Source organism: Rattus norvegicus, chromosome 18 (assembly GCF_021556685.1).
Source record: "Rattus norvegicus strain SHRSP/BbbUtx chromosome 18, alternate assembly SHRSP_T2T, whole genome shotgun sequence".
Taxonomy (NCBI): domain Eukaryota; kingdom Metazoa; phylum Chordata; class Mammalia; order Rodentia; family Muridae; genus Rattus; species Rattus norvegicus.
This window is the reverse complement of record NC_141551.1, coordinates 5,992,508-6,008,905: the sequence shown is the minus strand read 5'-3', so window position 1 is coordinate 6,008,905 and position 16,398 is coordinate 5,992,508. Positions and strand designations below refer to the sequence as shown.

The 16,398-nt window shown below is 44.6% G+C and overlaps 1 protein-coding gene across 3 annotated transcripts in view; it reads left to right on the top strand.

The window, feature by feature from the left end:
* Positions 1 to 10,936, top strand: part of Ss18 (SS18 subunit of BAF chromatin remodeling complex) — a 62,425-nt gene extending 51,489 nt beyond the window's left edge. For 2 of the 3 annotated variants that reach the window (XM_087593033.1, XM_087593032.1), the window contains 3 exons: positions 1,501 to 1,623; positions 4,209 to 4,342; positions 9,265 to 10,936. In XM_087593033.1, the coding sequence (XP_087449159.1) occupies positions 1,501 to 1,623; positions 4,209 to 4,342; positions 9,265 to 9,291 (284 nt within the window). In that variant the 3' untranslated portion in view covers positions 9,292 to 10,936. 3 annotated transcript variants of the gene reach the window in all.
* Positions 10,937 to 16,398: the final 5,462 nt, after the last annotated feature.

Genomic DNA, 16,398 nt, shown 5'->3' with positions numbered 1-16,398 from the left:
CTCAGGAAATACACATTTTATGAATGTTGATATGCAGAATACTCTAGAAATATTTCTAAAGATGTTTAAAATGACAGCACTATAAGATACATTCTTACTTGGGTGACAGTCAGTTGGGTCCCTGTGAATCTGAGGCCAGCCTGGTCTACAGAGGGAGCTCCAGAAACCCAGGGTAAGAGACCTTATCTTTAAAAAAAATGATTTTTTTTTTTGGACCTCATATATTTTATATTGTTTTTAGTGTATGCTGTGGAAATGTCCACCCTCAGAACAGGGGTTTGATAAGATGTCATAACTTGCATCCCGTGTTCATTCTGATTTGACTCGATTTACTTACACGTGAGAGGCCTAAATGTTCTCATTCTCTTTTTAAAATAGAATGCAAGGGTTTTTTGCCCTCAGTGAGGATTATCGCAGTTAGGAGGATGAGTGTAAATTTCTAAGACTACTGCTCTTTGCCTTGAAATAGTGTGCTGTAATCTCATGGTGAAAGCATTCACGTTGGTAAATACTTGCTAATGCAATTAAAATTATTTTTTTATGTATTTCCATTTCTTTTTTTTTTCTTCAGTTTTATCTTAAAGTTTAATTGTAGGGTTTTCACTCAGTGGCCATTAACGTTTCTTCCTGTCTCTTGTCGAATTGATGTAGGTCATAATGATTACGGTTATCAGCAACCGTCGTATCCTGAACAAGGCTACGATAGGCCTTATGAGGAGTCCTCACCACATTACTGCGAAGGAGGTATCTGCATACCTTCACACGCACACGCACACGCACACGCACACGCACACGCACGGCCCTCCCCAGCAGCCGCAGGTCTCGCACAGGACAGCGTCTTCCCACGCAAAGCTCTCCTAGAGTCCCAGTGGCTGGCTGGCTGGCTAGAAAGTTACAGGGCCCAACACAACCTTCCAGACACTTAGAACGTGTAACCATGTCATGGTGTGTCGTTTCTAACAGCAGTAAGAAGACAAACATTCAAAAATGCTTCTTTGCTCCGTGGAAATTTCCTCTTTGAACATAAATCCATCAACCCCATCCCCCACCCTTCGTGTGTGTGTGTGTGTGTGTGTGTGTGTGTGTGTGTGTGTGTGATTTAAATCTCAGCATAGAGCCTTTAGGGAACAGCTTGCTGATCGTGTGTAGCTAGTGTGTGCTCTCGTAGCTGTCTTTAATTCTGTCTTTTTTATTTTATTTAGCGTAGTCATGATCTTAGGCCTGTGATGCTCCAGTAACTGTAACACTCGCAATGGCAGAGGCGCTGACAGAGCTGCAGTTCAGCCTTGCACAATTGGGTCTAACTGCAGTTTGTTTGGCCGAAATCCTTCTGTTTGGTTTGAGTTTTTTCTTTGTTTTGTTAAGTTTTTTTTTTTAAATCAATATGGCATTTCATTTTGTTCTTGTATTGTTGGCTGTGCATCTTAGAGGGAAAAACAAAGCTATTAATTAGGCAGACTTCTCAGGGCTCTGCTCTCCTCTTCTCCGTTTCTTCTGTAGGAAACTCGCAGTACGGCCAGCAGCAGGACGCTTACCAAGGACCACCTCCACAGCAAGGATACCCACCCCAGCAGCAGCAGTACCCGGGGCAGCAGGGCTACCCAGGACAGCAGCAGGGCTACGGTGAGAGCTTTCATTCTGCTTGTCTACCAAGAGATGGGGCAAGAATCCTTTTGAAATACATGAGTAGCATTTAAATTTATTTTAAATGTTAATCATCTATTTATCTATTTAGAGAAAGTGTTGTGTGTGCTTACATGGAGCATGGTGTACATGTAGAATCAGAGGATAGTCCTGGAAATTGACCTCAGGTTACCAAGTTTGGTGGCAAGTGCCCTTACCCATGGCGTTATCTTCCTCTCTAGTCCTAACCATTTTATAAGCATAATTTTAGCCCAGTCTACTATTACAGTGTTGATTTCAAATGCTCCTTTTAAAGGCATGGGAAGTAACCACGTTGGTTAAAGTGTTTTTTAAACACACATATGAACCTGAGCCCCAGCACCCATTTAAAAAGTTCACCTTTCACCCAATGACTCAGCCACCGAGTCTCTCAGAAAATGAGGCAGAGGCTCAGCATGAGCGTGCACATACATGTACACATGCCATAATCGCAGTGCATGCAGCTGTGAAAGACCTACAGACTGAAGGCGGTTCTCGTCTACCGGTAAGGTGACAGTTTAAAACCGAGAAGAATGAATTTTCGGGTCTGTGGCATGTATAAATAGCAAGTGGCCTTGTATGAGCTTAGTTAGCTACATGATAATGAGGCACATAAGTAGCTGCTATAGAAAAGACCTTAGTGCAGAGAGGAAGACTCAGATGCGTAGAGACAGTGTTTGTCTTTCTAGTTAAAAGTGCTGCTGAGTGTATTTACTGAGTCTGGGTCTCACACAGTGTTAGGAGCGCGTTTCTGTGAAGTAGTGTTGTCTGCTTCCTCTGCTTGGCGTGCACACAGCCCCAGATTTGATCCCTAGTACTTTCAACATCAAAAACTATATTACAACATCTGACTTGAATTTTCTTTGGTTCTATGTCTGTCTATCTCTAAAAAGTCTCTTACAGTGTCTATATCGTATGTACATATATATATATATATACATACATACATACACACATATATATATACATATATATGTATACACACACACACACACACATATATATATATAAAATACTGGTTCTGTATCCATACATGCATCCACCCATCCAGTCTACTTCCACCACTTTACGTGGAGAGAGTGGGACGTGGGTGGTGTGCAGCAGCCGCGTGTCGGTGTGGGCGTGCTTTTGTGCTAACTGTTCTCTTCCTCGTGAGTAGCTGTTTGGACACTTGGTGTAAGCCTGTCTGTTTTGTGGCACTGTCTTTGTCTGCTATGGTGAGAAGTAAGAACCCAAGTGGCCGCTGAGGCTCCTGTGTCCCCTTAACACGTGCATTACATGAACTCTGAGCATCGCCCTTCCCAATGGAGAGTCTGGCGTGTGATGCGTAGTCGTCCTGGGCTTCTGTTCCCAGAAGTCTTTGCCTTTCCTGAACGGTGTTCCCTGTGCATGGCTGTTGTATGTCAGATCAATTTTATTGCAAGTCCTTGCAAACAAGTTTGATGTCACTAAATATACTACTTGAGAGCTAAATATACTACTTGAGAAAAACAGTTTTCACTGGGAAAGACGGTGTTTGTCACCAAAGGCTGTGTCGTTGAGTAACGGGAATCCGAAAGGAGACCTCCCCACTCTGCTCATTTATAGGCCTTACTTGTCAAACTGTCATCTAGTGTGGAGTTTTAATAATTTGATATTCAATAATTGAATAATCTGGTAGAATTTACATGAAATTGAAAGAGGACTCTCTTCTGAATGTCTCTGCAGTCATTGTTTTTATGGTAGGTCTTAAGTGACATTGAAGTGTCCAAGCCAGGAGCCTCCCTCCGTTGGAGAAATGATTCTTCTCAGCTGTCTCTAGTTGAGTTTCTAAAGCAGACGTGCTCGCTTAGCAGACACAGGCTCTACCAGGGAAAGTTACGGTATTAACAGTGCTTGGTTCTCAGAGTGGAAATTCTCCTCTTAGTTGTGTTTCATGGGGTGAGTGTTTTGCCTGCTTCTTTGACTGTGTACCACGCGTGTGCCTGGTGTTTCAGAAGGTCAGAAGGGGGCATGGGATCCCCGGCCTTCAGAGTGTAACTTTTCAAGCAACTTTTTTCACATTACAGCTTGTGGCTTTTTGAGTCATTCATTTTTCTTACAAAATTCTGGGGAGATAAAATTATTGATGGTGGTAGAGCCGTACCACTTTGACGATTTCAAATGTAAATTCAATCACACAGTTAGAATGTCATTGATTTCACAACTTTAGTCAGAAATTATGTCATTTGGACTTGCTTCTGGGTTATAGAACCAGACCTGATCCTGGCTAACCAACCCATGGACCACAGCTTACCTGTTGGGAGGTTACCCTGGATCACTGCTTCCTGAGCCTGCCCTATCGGCTTGCGGCGTGGACAGTCAGTCATTTACTGAAGCAGCAGCTGTGCTTCTGCTTTGACTCCAGTCATTCGCTTTGACCTCATAACACACTGCGGACGTCAGAGTGCTACCTGCCCTTTTCTGTTTAGATACGAGAATTTAGTAATACATCGTTTGAAGTTCCTGCTGATATTGTGGGGAGACTTTCTAGCTTTACCTGAGCGCCTGTTGATGTTGTCTTGCAGGTCCTACCCAGGGCGGTCCAGGGCCTCAGTATCCTAATTATCCTCAGGGTCAAGGTCAGCAGTATGGGGGCTATAGACCAACACAGCCAGGACCACCACAGCCACCGCAGCAGAGGCCTTATGGGTACGACCAGGTGAGTTCGGCGACTGACCAGCCATGGGGTCACCACATCGCTCCTCATTATCCTGTGGACGTCGGTTGTTTGTTCGCTTGTTTTACTGATTTCCACGTCAAGATTTCACTGTGTCGTTGTTTAGAACTCATGATCTATCAGCTTCCAAGAACTGGAATTTCAGCCATGAGGAATCACATGTAGCCCCTTCTCGTGTCTGCTAGCAGCCGCCACTCCACTAGACAGTACTTTGAGATATCTGAGAAGGCTGGTGAAGTTGACTGGCAATTGCTCCTGATTGTGGCTGCCTGAAATACAACAGTGCCTCGTTGTCCCTGGGCACTGTCATCGCTGTTTCTCCAGTGTCCCTCATTAGTGACGAGCTCCCAGGGGCAGCTCCCCTGGCACACTTGGGCCCTTGCTGTCGGAGCTCTTAGCGTTCCAACTTCCTGCTCACGCCTCCACACGTGTCTGTCACCAAGTGTTTTTCCTCCGCCTTCAGATTTCAGATGCTGAAATGTATCTTATCCTAAGATGTGATTCCCTGGAACCTGGTAGTAGTATTCATCTGAGTTTTTCTCTTTAATGAGACTCCTCAGACTTGGACTGGATGCCCTAGGCACTAGGGATGCCCCGTGGTTGCTCTGACTTGCTGTGGGAATGAGTGTAGACCATGGAATTTCAGGTTCGTGCAGTGAGGACGCTGAGATAGAGTCACTGCTCGTAAGGTACTAAGATGGGGGAGTTGTGAACATGGACTGTCCACGGTTTATAAGTTAGGGGACTGCGGCTAGCGTGGATGATGGCTCAATTTGATGATGCTATGGTAACTAGCATTAGAGCCTCAAGCAGTATTTCCTGCCCTGTCAGGCCCGAAGCCCCATGTACCTACCCTTGGTCTCTAAGTGAAGACGAGAGACAGACACAGGGCGGGTGAGGTGCATATGTGTGCCTGCTTCTATGCAGAGCAGAGTAGGGGTAGGGCAGAAATTGAACCTGGTATATCCAGTGCCTGTGAAGGTCAGAAGAGCACACCAGGTCCCTGAAACTGCAGTTAGACTTTCGTGAGCTGCCATGTGGGTGCTGGGAATTGAGTTCGGGTATCTGGATCAGTAGCCAATGTCCTTAACTCCTGAGCCATCTCCCCAGCCCAGAAATAGTCTGAGAAGTGAAATTATTATTGAATAGTTAGATTACCCTAAAAGGACCTGATGAGGGTCCCTGGGAGGTGGCTCAGCTGATAAAAGCACTTGCCTCTGGCAGAGACCCCAGGTCAGTTTCCAACGCATCAAAGGGGACCTGACTGCCACGTGGGCGGGGACGGCATCCTTGTGCCTGGAACCATACACAGACACACACGGATATACATAATCTAAGAAAATGCTTTTAACATTAAAAATCAGATTAGATAACGATGTTATAAGGCGAGACTCTAGTCGTATGGCTGTTGTTGTGCAGCTAAGACAGACAGACGGATGCTGGCGACCTGTAGAGCGGCCTCTCCATCTTCTGCTTCTGTCGCGTCTCTGCCTCTGCTTCTTTGGCACCGTAATCCGTCTGAACTGCAGGTAGAGCTCTAGGCAGTCGAGGTTCTGAGCAGTTTGCTTCACACTTTATCCTACACAAGACACTGGCAGATCTGTTTTCTTTTCATTTGTGTGAGGTGTCTTCTTGTGTGTCCGTATACTCACCGAGGCAGGGCCTCTCAGTTGAAGTCAGAGCATCCCAGTCCTTTGGTCTAGCTGGTCAGCTTGCTGTGGGATCCTTTGTTCCCCCATAGCTCTGGGGTTACAGCCCCTGACAGTCTAACCTGATCTGTGTATTGTGAGGTTGGATGAGGGAGTGAAAGCTGAGGCAGATTGCTCAGCGCAAAAGTGATGAAGTTGTCATGGCAGTTTTTATAGTGCAGGCAGACACACTGCAGTGGGACCTCAAGGTGCTTTCGTGCTCTTTGTCTCTGGAAACAGTCCTTGGCCCAACAGTCCTGTTAGCCTCACACCACCCCCACGCCCACCCCTGACTCCGGAGGTCGAACATTGAGTCAAGCAACTCTCATTACCTTTCCTTTAAAATCAGTCTTCTAGCTATTTTTAAAACCTTCTTTTTCAAGCCAGCACTACAAATATCGTTTGGTCCCTGGGTCTGTCCTTCCTGGCTTAGTGGATTCCATCCTGCCCTGTCTAGAGTCTGTTCTCCACACAGGACCTGTAGTGATCTTTTAATGACAGTAGCCAAGTTCTTTCACTTTCCCTCAGTGGAAGCATTAGGAGGTGTACGCTGGGCCCAGGAAGAGAGCTGACTTCTCTCCAGTCTCCTGCCACACAGTCTGGCTGTGTCTGCAGCAAGGGCAGCCCTTCTTGTTCTTCATTCACACTGGCCCCTGCTCTCTCAAGTGAGCATCAGGCTTCCTCCCTCAGAACCATTGTCTGCAGCTCCCCCTCTCCCTGCAGTCCCTCCCCACTGGCGTTGTCAGGAGGCTACAGTAGTGAACACTCAGCTTGCATTACGTGCTCTTCCTTTCTATGTTGTAGCGTAGCCAGGGACGCCTGGTGTCTCTGATCTGAGCACTGGAGAGATTAAGAGGGACAAAGTGGACCATGAGTTCAAGGTCATCTTCTGGGACATATCGAGTAGGAGGCTAGCTTTGTCTACATGAAACTGTCTCAAAACTCACAAACAAAATAGCTTTCTTGAGGCTTAATTTACATGTAACAATCTGCACATTAAAGTTGTACAGTTTTGTGTCTTTTAACTGTACATGAAGTCATTATCAAAACCAAAATAATGAGTCCTCATGCCCTGAGGCTTCTGTGACACTTTTAAAACCACCGCCACGTCCATCCCACGTCCATCAAGACTCCCTAAATGTCCTCTGACAGACTGTACAAGACAAGCATTTGTGTGTTACCTGACTTGTTTACTCTTTTTTTTACATATTTTAATGGTGTGTGTGGTGTGTGTGTGTGTGTGTGTGTGTGGTGTGTGTGTGTGTGTGGTGTGTGTGTGTGGTGTGTGTGTGTGGTGTGTGTGTGTGGTGTGTGTGTGTGGTGTGTGTGTGTGTGGTGTATGTGTGTGTGGTGTGTGTGTGTAGTGTGTGTGTGTGCGTGGTGTGTGTGTGTGTGTGTGTGTGTGTGTGTGTGGTGCGCACACGTGCACATGCATGCAACAGAATTTGGAAGTCAGAAGATAACTTGTGATAGTCAGTTCCTCCGTCTGTGGGTCCTGGGAATTGAACTAGGCTCATCAGGCTCCGTAGCAGATGCTGCCTACTAAGCCCTCTTGCACGCTCAGTCGCACACTCAGTCGCTCTTTCATTGGCCGTAATTGTTTTGATATCCGCTCATACTGTGACTAGGAACTGTTCTTTACAGCTAACCTATATTCTCTGATAAGGCTTTGTACCCAGTTTCAGTTAAAATACTTGAACAGCCAGGTTCAGTTCATCTAAGTACCTTGGTGCGTGTGTCACACAGTAGATGTGTGTTTAGCTTGAGTCAGTGCTGGCCTGCTGCTCGCCTTAACTCCCTGCAGCCTGTGTGTTAACTGCCTTCTAGGTGACAACAGCTCAGTGGTGACAAACCCAGACACAGCCATGCCTCTGCCGAGCTTTCCCTGTGCACAGAGAGCATCGGGACAGACACTGTCAAGAAAGATTGCCTCCTAGCCTGTGCCAATCACAGTTACACACAGCACAGGTGGTAGGGTGTGCTCAGGAACTGCCCGGGGACAACCCAGGACAATGGTCTCATGTGGAAAGCAAACTCAAGCCTCTAGAAACCATTAATGAATATAGAGAGGGAAATGACTGAGGCCTTTTCCTAGAGGCAGAGAAAAGAATCTCCCTAAAAATTAGTGTAAACTGAATACCCTGAAGCTCTTTTAAACAAAGGCCTTGCTATTCCACTTACCTGAGTGTGCACACATGGGCACACCAGCTCCATGGAGACCAGAGGATCGCTGCTGGACTCCTTCCTTCAACACTGGGTCCTGAGCTCAGGTCTTCAGGCCGTGTGGCCTCCTGAGCCTTCCCCAGTCCCCTTCCGGGGAGCTGTGTACAGCTATGTACAGTGCACTTCTTTCATTTGCCTCTCACTTGTCACACTCCCAGGAGGTCTCTCCACTAGTGTTGAGACTCGGTGTGTTATAATTAATCAACTCATTAGTTAACTTATTCTGGGATAAGCTATCATCATATTCTTGGTCTCAAACTTTTAGGCTGAAGCAGTCAGTCCTCTTTGACCTCCATGGTGGCTTGGCCTACAGACATAAGCCATGGCATCTTACTGTGAAAACCCTGTTTCATGTCCTGTCTGACATGTCACGATCACAGTAGACATAGGTAGGATTAATAAGTCAGTCCTCGGTGGAGAGCAGACTGGTGCAGAGGGTAGTTGCCCTTCCTCAGTTCGGGGTAAGGTAAGTGAGTCTTACAGAGTGCTTGGGCAGGGATAAAGATAGCAGCAGGGCTAGCTTGAATTCAGTTGGGGTTGGGTTCTGTACAGAACTGAACAGTGAATTGCAGGACACCGATGTTCTTTTTCAGTGTTGTAATATTTAGTTATGTATACATGTGTTTGTGTCTGTGCATGTGCTTCTCACAGAATCTCACACTTCATTTTGACTGCATGGCTATTAAATAAGCTCTTGAGATACACGAGATGCACCTACTCTCCCTGCTGCCTCTAGCCCAGTCCCGGAGTTACACGCGTGTGTGCTGCTGGCTCTAGTTTGAAGGACCGGTCCTGATGATGTAGGCTGTAAGAACCCTTAGCAGTCAAGTCTAATATCAAGAAAATTCAAGAGACAGTACGGAAGCATTTGCATTTACTGGATATATAGTTTCTTTCCTGATATGATGACATGACAAATTATATCTAAGTTTCTGTATTAATTAACTCAGGTGAAGCTATTATCTAATTCTCTTTTTCGTATTTTTCTTTCAGGGACAATATGGAAATTACCAGCAGTGAAAATGTCCTTACATTCCAATAGCCAGCACCTATTAGCAGCCACATTGTCACAGCTCTGCACCGTGGACACCCCCGGGGAAGGCTCCTTCCATTCCAACTAGTTTTTGGAAAAACCTTTGGCTAAATGGCTGCTTCATTGGCAAGTAGCTTTTATGGTGTAGTTTCTAAAGGCTTTCGTAGCTACCAACGCACCTGATTTCACGTTTCTACTCTAGATGGCAACATTGGACAGAAAATGCACTGACACAAGGACTTGGCAGCCATTTCAACTGTGTTCCAAATGGACTGTCACAGACTGAAAGGTGTGAACAGTTTTGCGTGTTCACGGAGGTTGAGGGTTTCATACTTTTCCACAGATTATTTTGTAAGGGGAAGGGGAAATGTACACTTTCTACAGCAGCCATATTTTGTCTATATGTTTATTTCATGTGGTGAATATGCAAAGCGGTACACTCCACACTGGGCAGAGAACCGGAACCTGGCAGTGCGCAGTGTGGTAGACGCTCAGCGCTGTGGTGCTCTGAAGACAGGCGAGGCGAGGCAGAAGCCCACCACAGGCCCGCTGTTAGTTCTTAGAGGAAAGTCACATCTCTCTTATCTACCAGATTAGCAAGGGCACTGTGATACAGTTTTCGAGTACAAAGACATTTTTTAAAAAGCCTTCCAGTTTTGTGCATTAAAACCTTTTTGTAAAGATGATTTATAATACTGTTTTCAAAAGCAAGGCAATAATTATGTTGCATTGTGGACTTGGGCAGGTTTGTGTAAATGAAGAGGGAAGCCTCTTAAACCAGCAATAACTGAAAGGGAGAGAGCAGGAAGTCTACCTTCTGAGCAGTCAGGGAGCTTAGTCCTGTGAGCTCGTCTGTGACCTCATCACAGAGGAGTCAGCGGCGAGCTCACCTTATTCCTTAACATAATCGGTTGGGGGAGCTGAGGGGAGTCGTCTAGGAGGCTTTACTGCTTGTGTAGGAACTTTGTTACTGGGTGTAAGCAAAGGGGCCCCCTTATGTCCCTCTCTCTTCATCTTGGGTAACGCAAGAGGAGAATGCTTATGACGGGCTTTTCCGACTCGTACTGAAAGCCTAGAGGTGCCATTTCACGGTTTCTCGTTCTTAAGCACGACATGACATACTTAATCATTCTTTGAGACTGATTATTTTAGCTAAATTTGGGGATATGGCATGGGGCAGGAAGATGTGCACTGAGAGATTTCTAAGCACATCTGTTTAAGCGGACTTTGAAAATCTCTGGCCCGAAGGTAAGTTGCTGTGTCCTCGGAGTTGTCTGCGTCCAGGGAATATGTCCGAGAATACGCCTTTGTAATGGAGGTCGGCTTTGCCATTTCTGACTGCAAACAGAACAGAAGGGGTGCCATAAATTCACAGCATACTGTTCTCAACATACTGTAATCCAAAAGGGTTTCAATGTGTCTGTATGAGAGTGCGTGTGTTTCTAAGGTCAGTAGAGGGTGTTCTTCAACTTGGTCAGTAGAAATAGGCATCGAGTGTGACCAGGCGAGGTGTGGAAAGCCTTGCGAGGAGACGCTTATGAGTTCTGTGCCAGGTCCTTCACCACTGTGTACTTTATTGCTATTTAAAACTGTATCAACTCTAACGAAAGAATAAATTATTTGTGATTTTAATTTTCTCATTTGTTTCTTTAAATTAGATCTCTTTGACTCTTACTGTTTTGTCTGGAGACCCCACTCGGGGTTTTTAGTCCAGTACGAGTAGACGGTATTTGTATTCTAGGACTTGATCAAAATTCTCTTGCCATGCCCACGGTAATTAGAATTAACTGTTCAGTAATCAGCGTGTTGTGTAGGCTGTTTGTTGCAGAATTCTTCCTCTGAAAATGAAGTCCGTGAGGCTATAATCAAGATGACTGAATTAGATAAATGAGTTGAAGAGACAAAATTGTGCTGATCCCAACCTGGTAAAGAACGTTATCTCATTTGAAATGAGCTCAACTGACATTAAGAAATAATTTGTCTTCCCAGCCCATCTTCTGTTGTCTTATTCTCCTTTAATGGAAACTAAAATTGCAATTTTAATAAGCAGAATTTCCTCCAGGACCTTCTTCCTGGAGACTGGTGCATTTGCAAGGTTTAATTGTTTTATAACAGTCCTATTTCGTAAAAGTTTTTAATTGGTGGTGACAAAGATTACCATACTCCTTTGGTACCTAGTAAGAACAATAACTTCACCAGTAGTTTTTCCACCAAAGCTGACATTTTCATATAGAAAAAAGTAGAAATTTATTTTATCAAACGAATTATAATAAATAGCACAGGATCCCATGAAATCCCAGAAGTAAAGTCCTAACGAGTAGCATGGCTGTTGTGCCCCGCTGCAGCTACGCACCGCACGCGCTCAGCACTCGGACCGATCTTCTGTCGTCTGTCCTTCCCACAGGCAGAGGTGAGCACTATTAGCTCTTCAGTATTTCAGGAAGCCCCTGAAGGAGTCCTCGGTTTTTACAAAGTGCCTTGGACTTTTCTGCTCTGAAATTGTGTATTTTCAGTTCTAACATCAGTTCGACATCATCTTACCGTCTGTGTATTCAGACTGCTGTCTTTTCTTTCATGTAAAACAAAGAGTAAACAAGTAAATTAACTAAAGGTGAACACTTTCTATAACTTTATCCCATAATAGATAATAATTTTTGCAGATCTGGTAGAGTCTTCTGATTTGATTTTTGACATACAGCCAACATACAAATCACTTCTTTCCTGACGAGAGACTTGTGCTTCCCTGTTTGCTAACTTTTTTCCTCTTTCCTTTTAACTCAGGAGGCTCCTTTCCGAGTTGCCGTTCATTCTACTATAGAAACAGTTTTCATAAATTATCCAGCAGAGTTCTTTGTGTGTGCTTTGTGTGTTTATGTGCATCTCATTCCTCAGATGCTGGCTTTGTGCATCTGTTGGTCTTTGAGTGTCTTTCAGATCTGTCTGTCTGCCACTTTAGAAACTCTGATTATCATGCCTCTCACTGCATGTTTTCAGCAGGAAACAGTCTGCCGCATCCCTAACCTCAGATTCATAGAGGCTCCCTCCTATCTGTTGTTATTGTTAAAGTTTACTTTACACCTGTCATTTAGGGCATTAACCTATTTATAGATGAAAAAAATCTATAAATAGCCAACTGTTTGGCCATTTATTAAATAAGTTATTCCCTTGCAGAGAATCGAGATGCCATTTTATTGCTCTTGTTAACAGTCTGAGGAAATGTAAGGTGTGACATACACATTTCAGGGACTAAATAGATCATTGACTTGATCTAGTTCATGGCCTCAAAACTGAATTGTTCTTTCCCCATACATTTTTTTATTGGATAAAAAGTTACTTGCAAACTTACAAAGAGTGACTAGCTTTTTAACAGTAGGAGTCATTCAGATATTATATATAGACTGCATAGAACACGTTAAAATTTATCACTTGCTGAATTTAGAGGCTTTCTGATTTTATTTTTGTACCCTGCTAATTATCCCTGTAGCTGCCTCAGAGTGCCTCTCTGGATTACTAAGAAAAAAAATAAGAAGTCAATAAAAAAAGTTGTATTGTTTAGTAGTCCAAGTCTCAGGTAGAATATCTTGTTTTATTGTTTAGTAGTTTGAGTCTCAGAAGCAAATGGTGCAATGCAGTTTCCATGAGTTCAATAGAGTTCAGTAAGCAGGGTGAAGAGGGGAATTGTCTGATTCACAGACCCCGTGTCATGCGGCTCAAAAAGTCACGCTCTTGCCCCACTCTCTCCCCATCCCCTTCTCCCCTCCCTCTCCAGGTGCTCACGGCCGGCTCCTCCTCTTCCTCCTCCTCCTCTTCCTTCTCCTTCCCTCCCTCCCCACCTTCTCTGTCCCTACTACCCCCTTAACTTCCCTCCCCATGTCCTGAATAAACTCTGTTCTATACTAAAAGAAAAAAAAAAGGCATAATAAAAACCCTTGGAAAATTTTAATGTTTTTCTGACAGACCCCTTAATTGGAGAACTTGGGTGATTCTGATAGTTTTATGGCTAAAATCATTTGGGAAGAGGAATTCTTGGTTTGAGAAACTGCCTCAGTAAGACTGGCTTGTGGGCAAGCCTGAGTGGATTTTCTTAAAGTGGCAGGGGCGATGGTGCCACCCTTGGGCTGGTGGTGTTAGGTGCGTGTCCTGGATGAACAAAATGGGCAGAGCTGTTTAGTGCCCACTAAGACCGTCCTGTGCCCTCTGTCATTTGAGTGAGTGGGATGCCCAGCTTCATGGAGTCACTCAACATGAAAATATTAAGCTATGCTTACTGGTTACAATACTTTGGCAACTGTAAACAGCTTGCTTTGTTTGTTGGGGTTCTGTGTGAGACCTCAAAGCCTGTGGCGTTTCCACTTTTATTTTGGCGTCCCCTACTTTCTTACTCTTCCAAATCTTTGCCGCTGTTTAACTTTTTGGCTTCTCATATCTATGTGTGTGATTTGATTGTAGCTCATGTGGCAACTTTTTTTTTCTTTAAGACAGAGCTTACGTTTAATTTTGCAGCTAGGTGAGGTGCTTAAAAGTCTGAAAAGTTGTGAAGGAGAAGCAGGAAGATTTTAAGTTTGAAGCAAGCCTTGTCTGCATAGCCTCATGGGTGGGGGTGAACTTAATAGTGTAAAATACTTGGAAATTGTGTCATTTTTCATATACTATTTTATGTATATGATTAGGTTTTTTAACTTTTTAAGATGTATAGTTGACCAAAATATTGTTTATAGCCACCACATGTTTTATTCTTTCCTAACCTTATAAATATGCCAGCGAATTCTGTTCGCGCTTCTCCTCCGTCCTGACATTACTGTACTCTTACAGACCATTCCTGCTCACTAATTTCAGTCTTCTCTCCCTCCCAAGATCTTGCTTCACAGCAAGCTTTTCGTACTCCAGGCTCTCCACGTTAGTCCTCAGCCCTCATTCCCACATAAACACAGCCATTTTGAAAACATGAACTGATATTAATTACCCCCTTGGCACCGAAAAGTCAGGATTTCCTGATGCGGCACGCTAATGTAGAATGCATTAGTGCCAGCGCGGGCTCCAAGGGGTAATGCTCTCTAAATAAACACCGCAATGTTTTTCTCCGTTCTCGGCACTCAGGCTCTTCTCAAAGTCATCCATCCTCTTCACGATCACCACCCCCTTAAAAATCGTTGGGAGTTTTTCTAAGATCTCTTCATAAAAAGCATTCAAATTCAGGCAGCAAATCTTAAACACTGAACACTTCCTTTCAATGAAGTAAACTGTCCAAATGCACTAGTGGTTAAATGGCTTTGAACTGAAATCTGTTGTGAGACTTCCAGTTCAATTACCAGTGTCACCAAAAAATGGGGGTTGTACCTTTAGACTTAACAATTTCTAGACATAGAACCAGATGCCTGTGGTCGTGTCATGGCTCATCTAGGCAGAGGTATATGTGAATATTTCATGGGGGGAGGGGTTTTGAGATTGAGAAGACTTCCGTGTACTGGTCCATGCTTTCTAACACAGTGGTGTAACTGCTGCTGTTTTCTAACACAGTGGTGTAACTGCTGCTGTTTCCTGCCGCTGCGAAAGGGAAGCTAAGAGAGCCAGGTCTGACCAGCCTCAAATAGAGCTGAGCATCTGTGTGGACCAAATGGAAGGGAGATGTGACCGGGCGTGAGAAAATGGAAAGCACAGGTTAGGAAGCTGAGGTGACACTTGGGGAGTCGTCCCCTATGTATGGATGGAGACTGAGGCCAGGGCTGCCATGTGGCTGTCCAGCTTTCTTCCCTTTAAAGAGGGAAGTTAGTTGTCCTACCTTGAGGAAGTAGAGCATAGTGAGGTAGAAGATGGAGACCCAGGATGAAGCCGAGCTGGAGCTTGCACAGATGAGCCATGCTGGAAGTCTGTCAGCCGACCGAGCATGATCACGCTCTCTAAAGTCAGTGCACAGGAAGAAGCTCAAGCTCAGGTCACACAGGCCACACTGAGATGGAGAGAACAGGTCAGGACATGGGAGCTGCATTTGGAAATCTTGTAAGTAAAAAATACAGTTATTGCAAAAATGCTCAATTGGTGTAAATCATAGATTGGAGATGGGGAGAAATTTGGGGTGTTAGATGATAGTATGAGAAATTGTCCTACTCCAGAGCGCCAGGAAACATTCTTTTAAGAAATACAAAGGAACAATTTAGACATAGGAAAGCTGAAAGCAGAATGTTGATACAAAACCTCTAGAGGGGGTTGGTTTAAAAACCAAAGAAGCAAGACATGAAGAAAAGCTGACAGTTTCCTGCAGATGAGTCCAAATCTATGTTGTAAGCTCCATGTAGTTCAGTCAGATCGAGTAAAATGATCTCTTCACATCCAGATTTTACATTGTTGTCTGAGAGGGAAAATACAACTGCTTGAAAGAAAAGGTATGTTAACGTGATAAGTAAAACTTGGACAAGAATCATCTGCAAACACGGGTAAGAAAAGCACATCCGGTTAGAATTCTGTGTGAGGAAGGGAAGAGGCATCTTGGACTCAACAATGACTGGGAGGATTCCGCATCCGGACATGGAAGATGCGCTTTACGGAGCATTATCCAGTGGGAAGTATAGAATTTAAGGCTGGAAGTTGTGTGAAGTTGGACACGTAGAATATTTTTTGATAGGAAACTCTGAGGCTTGAAGAAGTGATAAAGTTAAATGCTCTGGGCTGATCACCCCTGAGTCCCCAGACCCTTACAGTTCCCTTCACTGAAGGAACACACTCGGTTTCTCCGCACTTTATAGCCACGTTTGGACACGTGACTTGCTGTGGCCAATGAGATGTTAGCAGGTGCGTACTGAAGCTTGTTGAAGTTGTTGCCACTTGTTAGTCTGCCTTGGCGGTTTTCTAAACTGGTGTGGGCGTGGACTAGAAGAGCTATACAGGTTTGAAGCCAGTGAACACAGCCAGAAGCCACCAACTGCCAAACCAAGGCTGCCATCACCGGCCCGTTCTACTGAGGATGTGCAGGCCCAGCTCCCTGGGCTGGCTACTCTGCGGACTCCTGTGCATTGTGCACACCGGTTGTACGTGTGCTCATTCCGCATCAGTAGTGCAGGAGTAACATTCCAATGGTACAGTTCAATACCGGGTGTGGT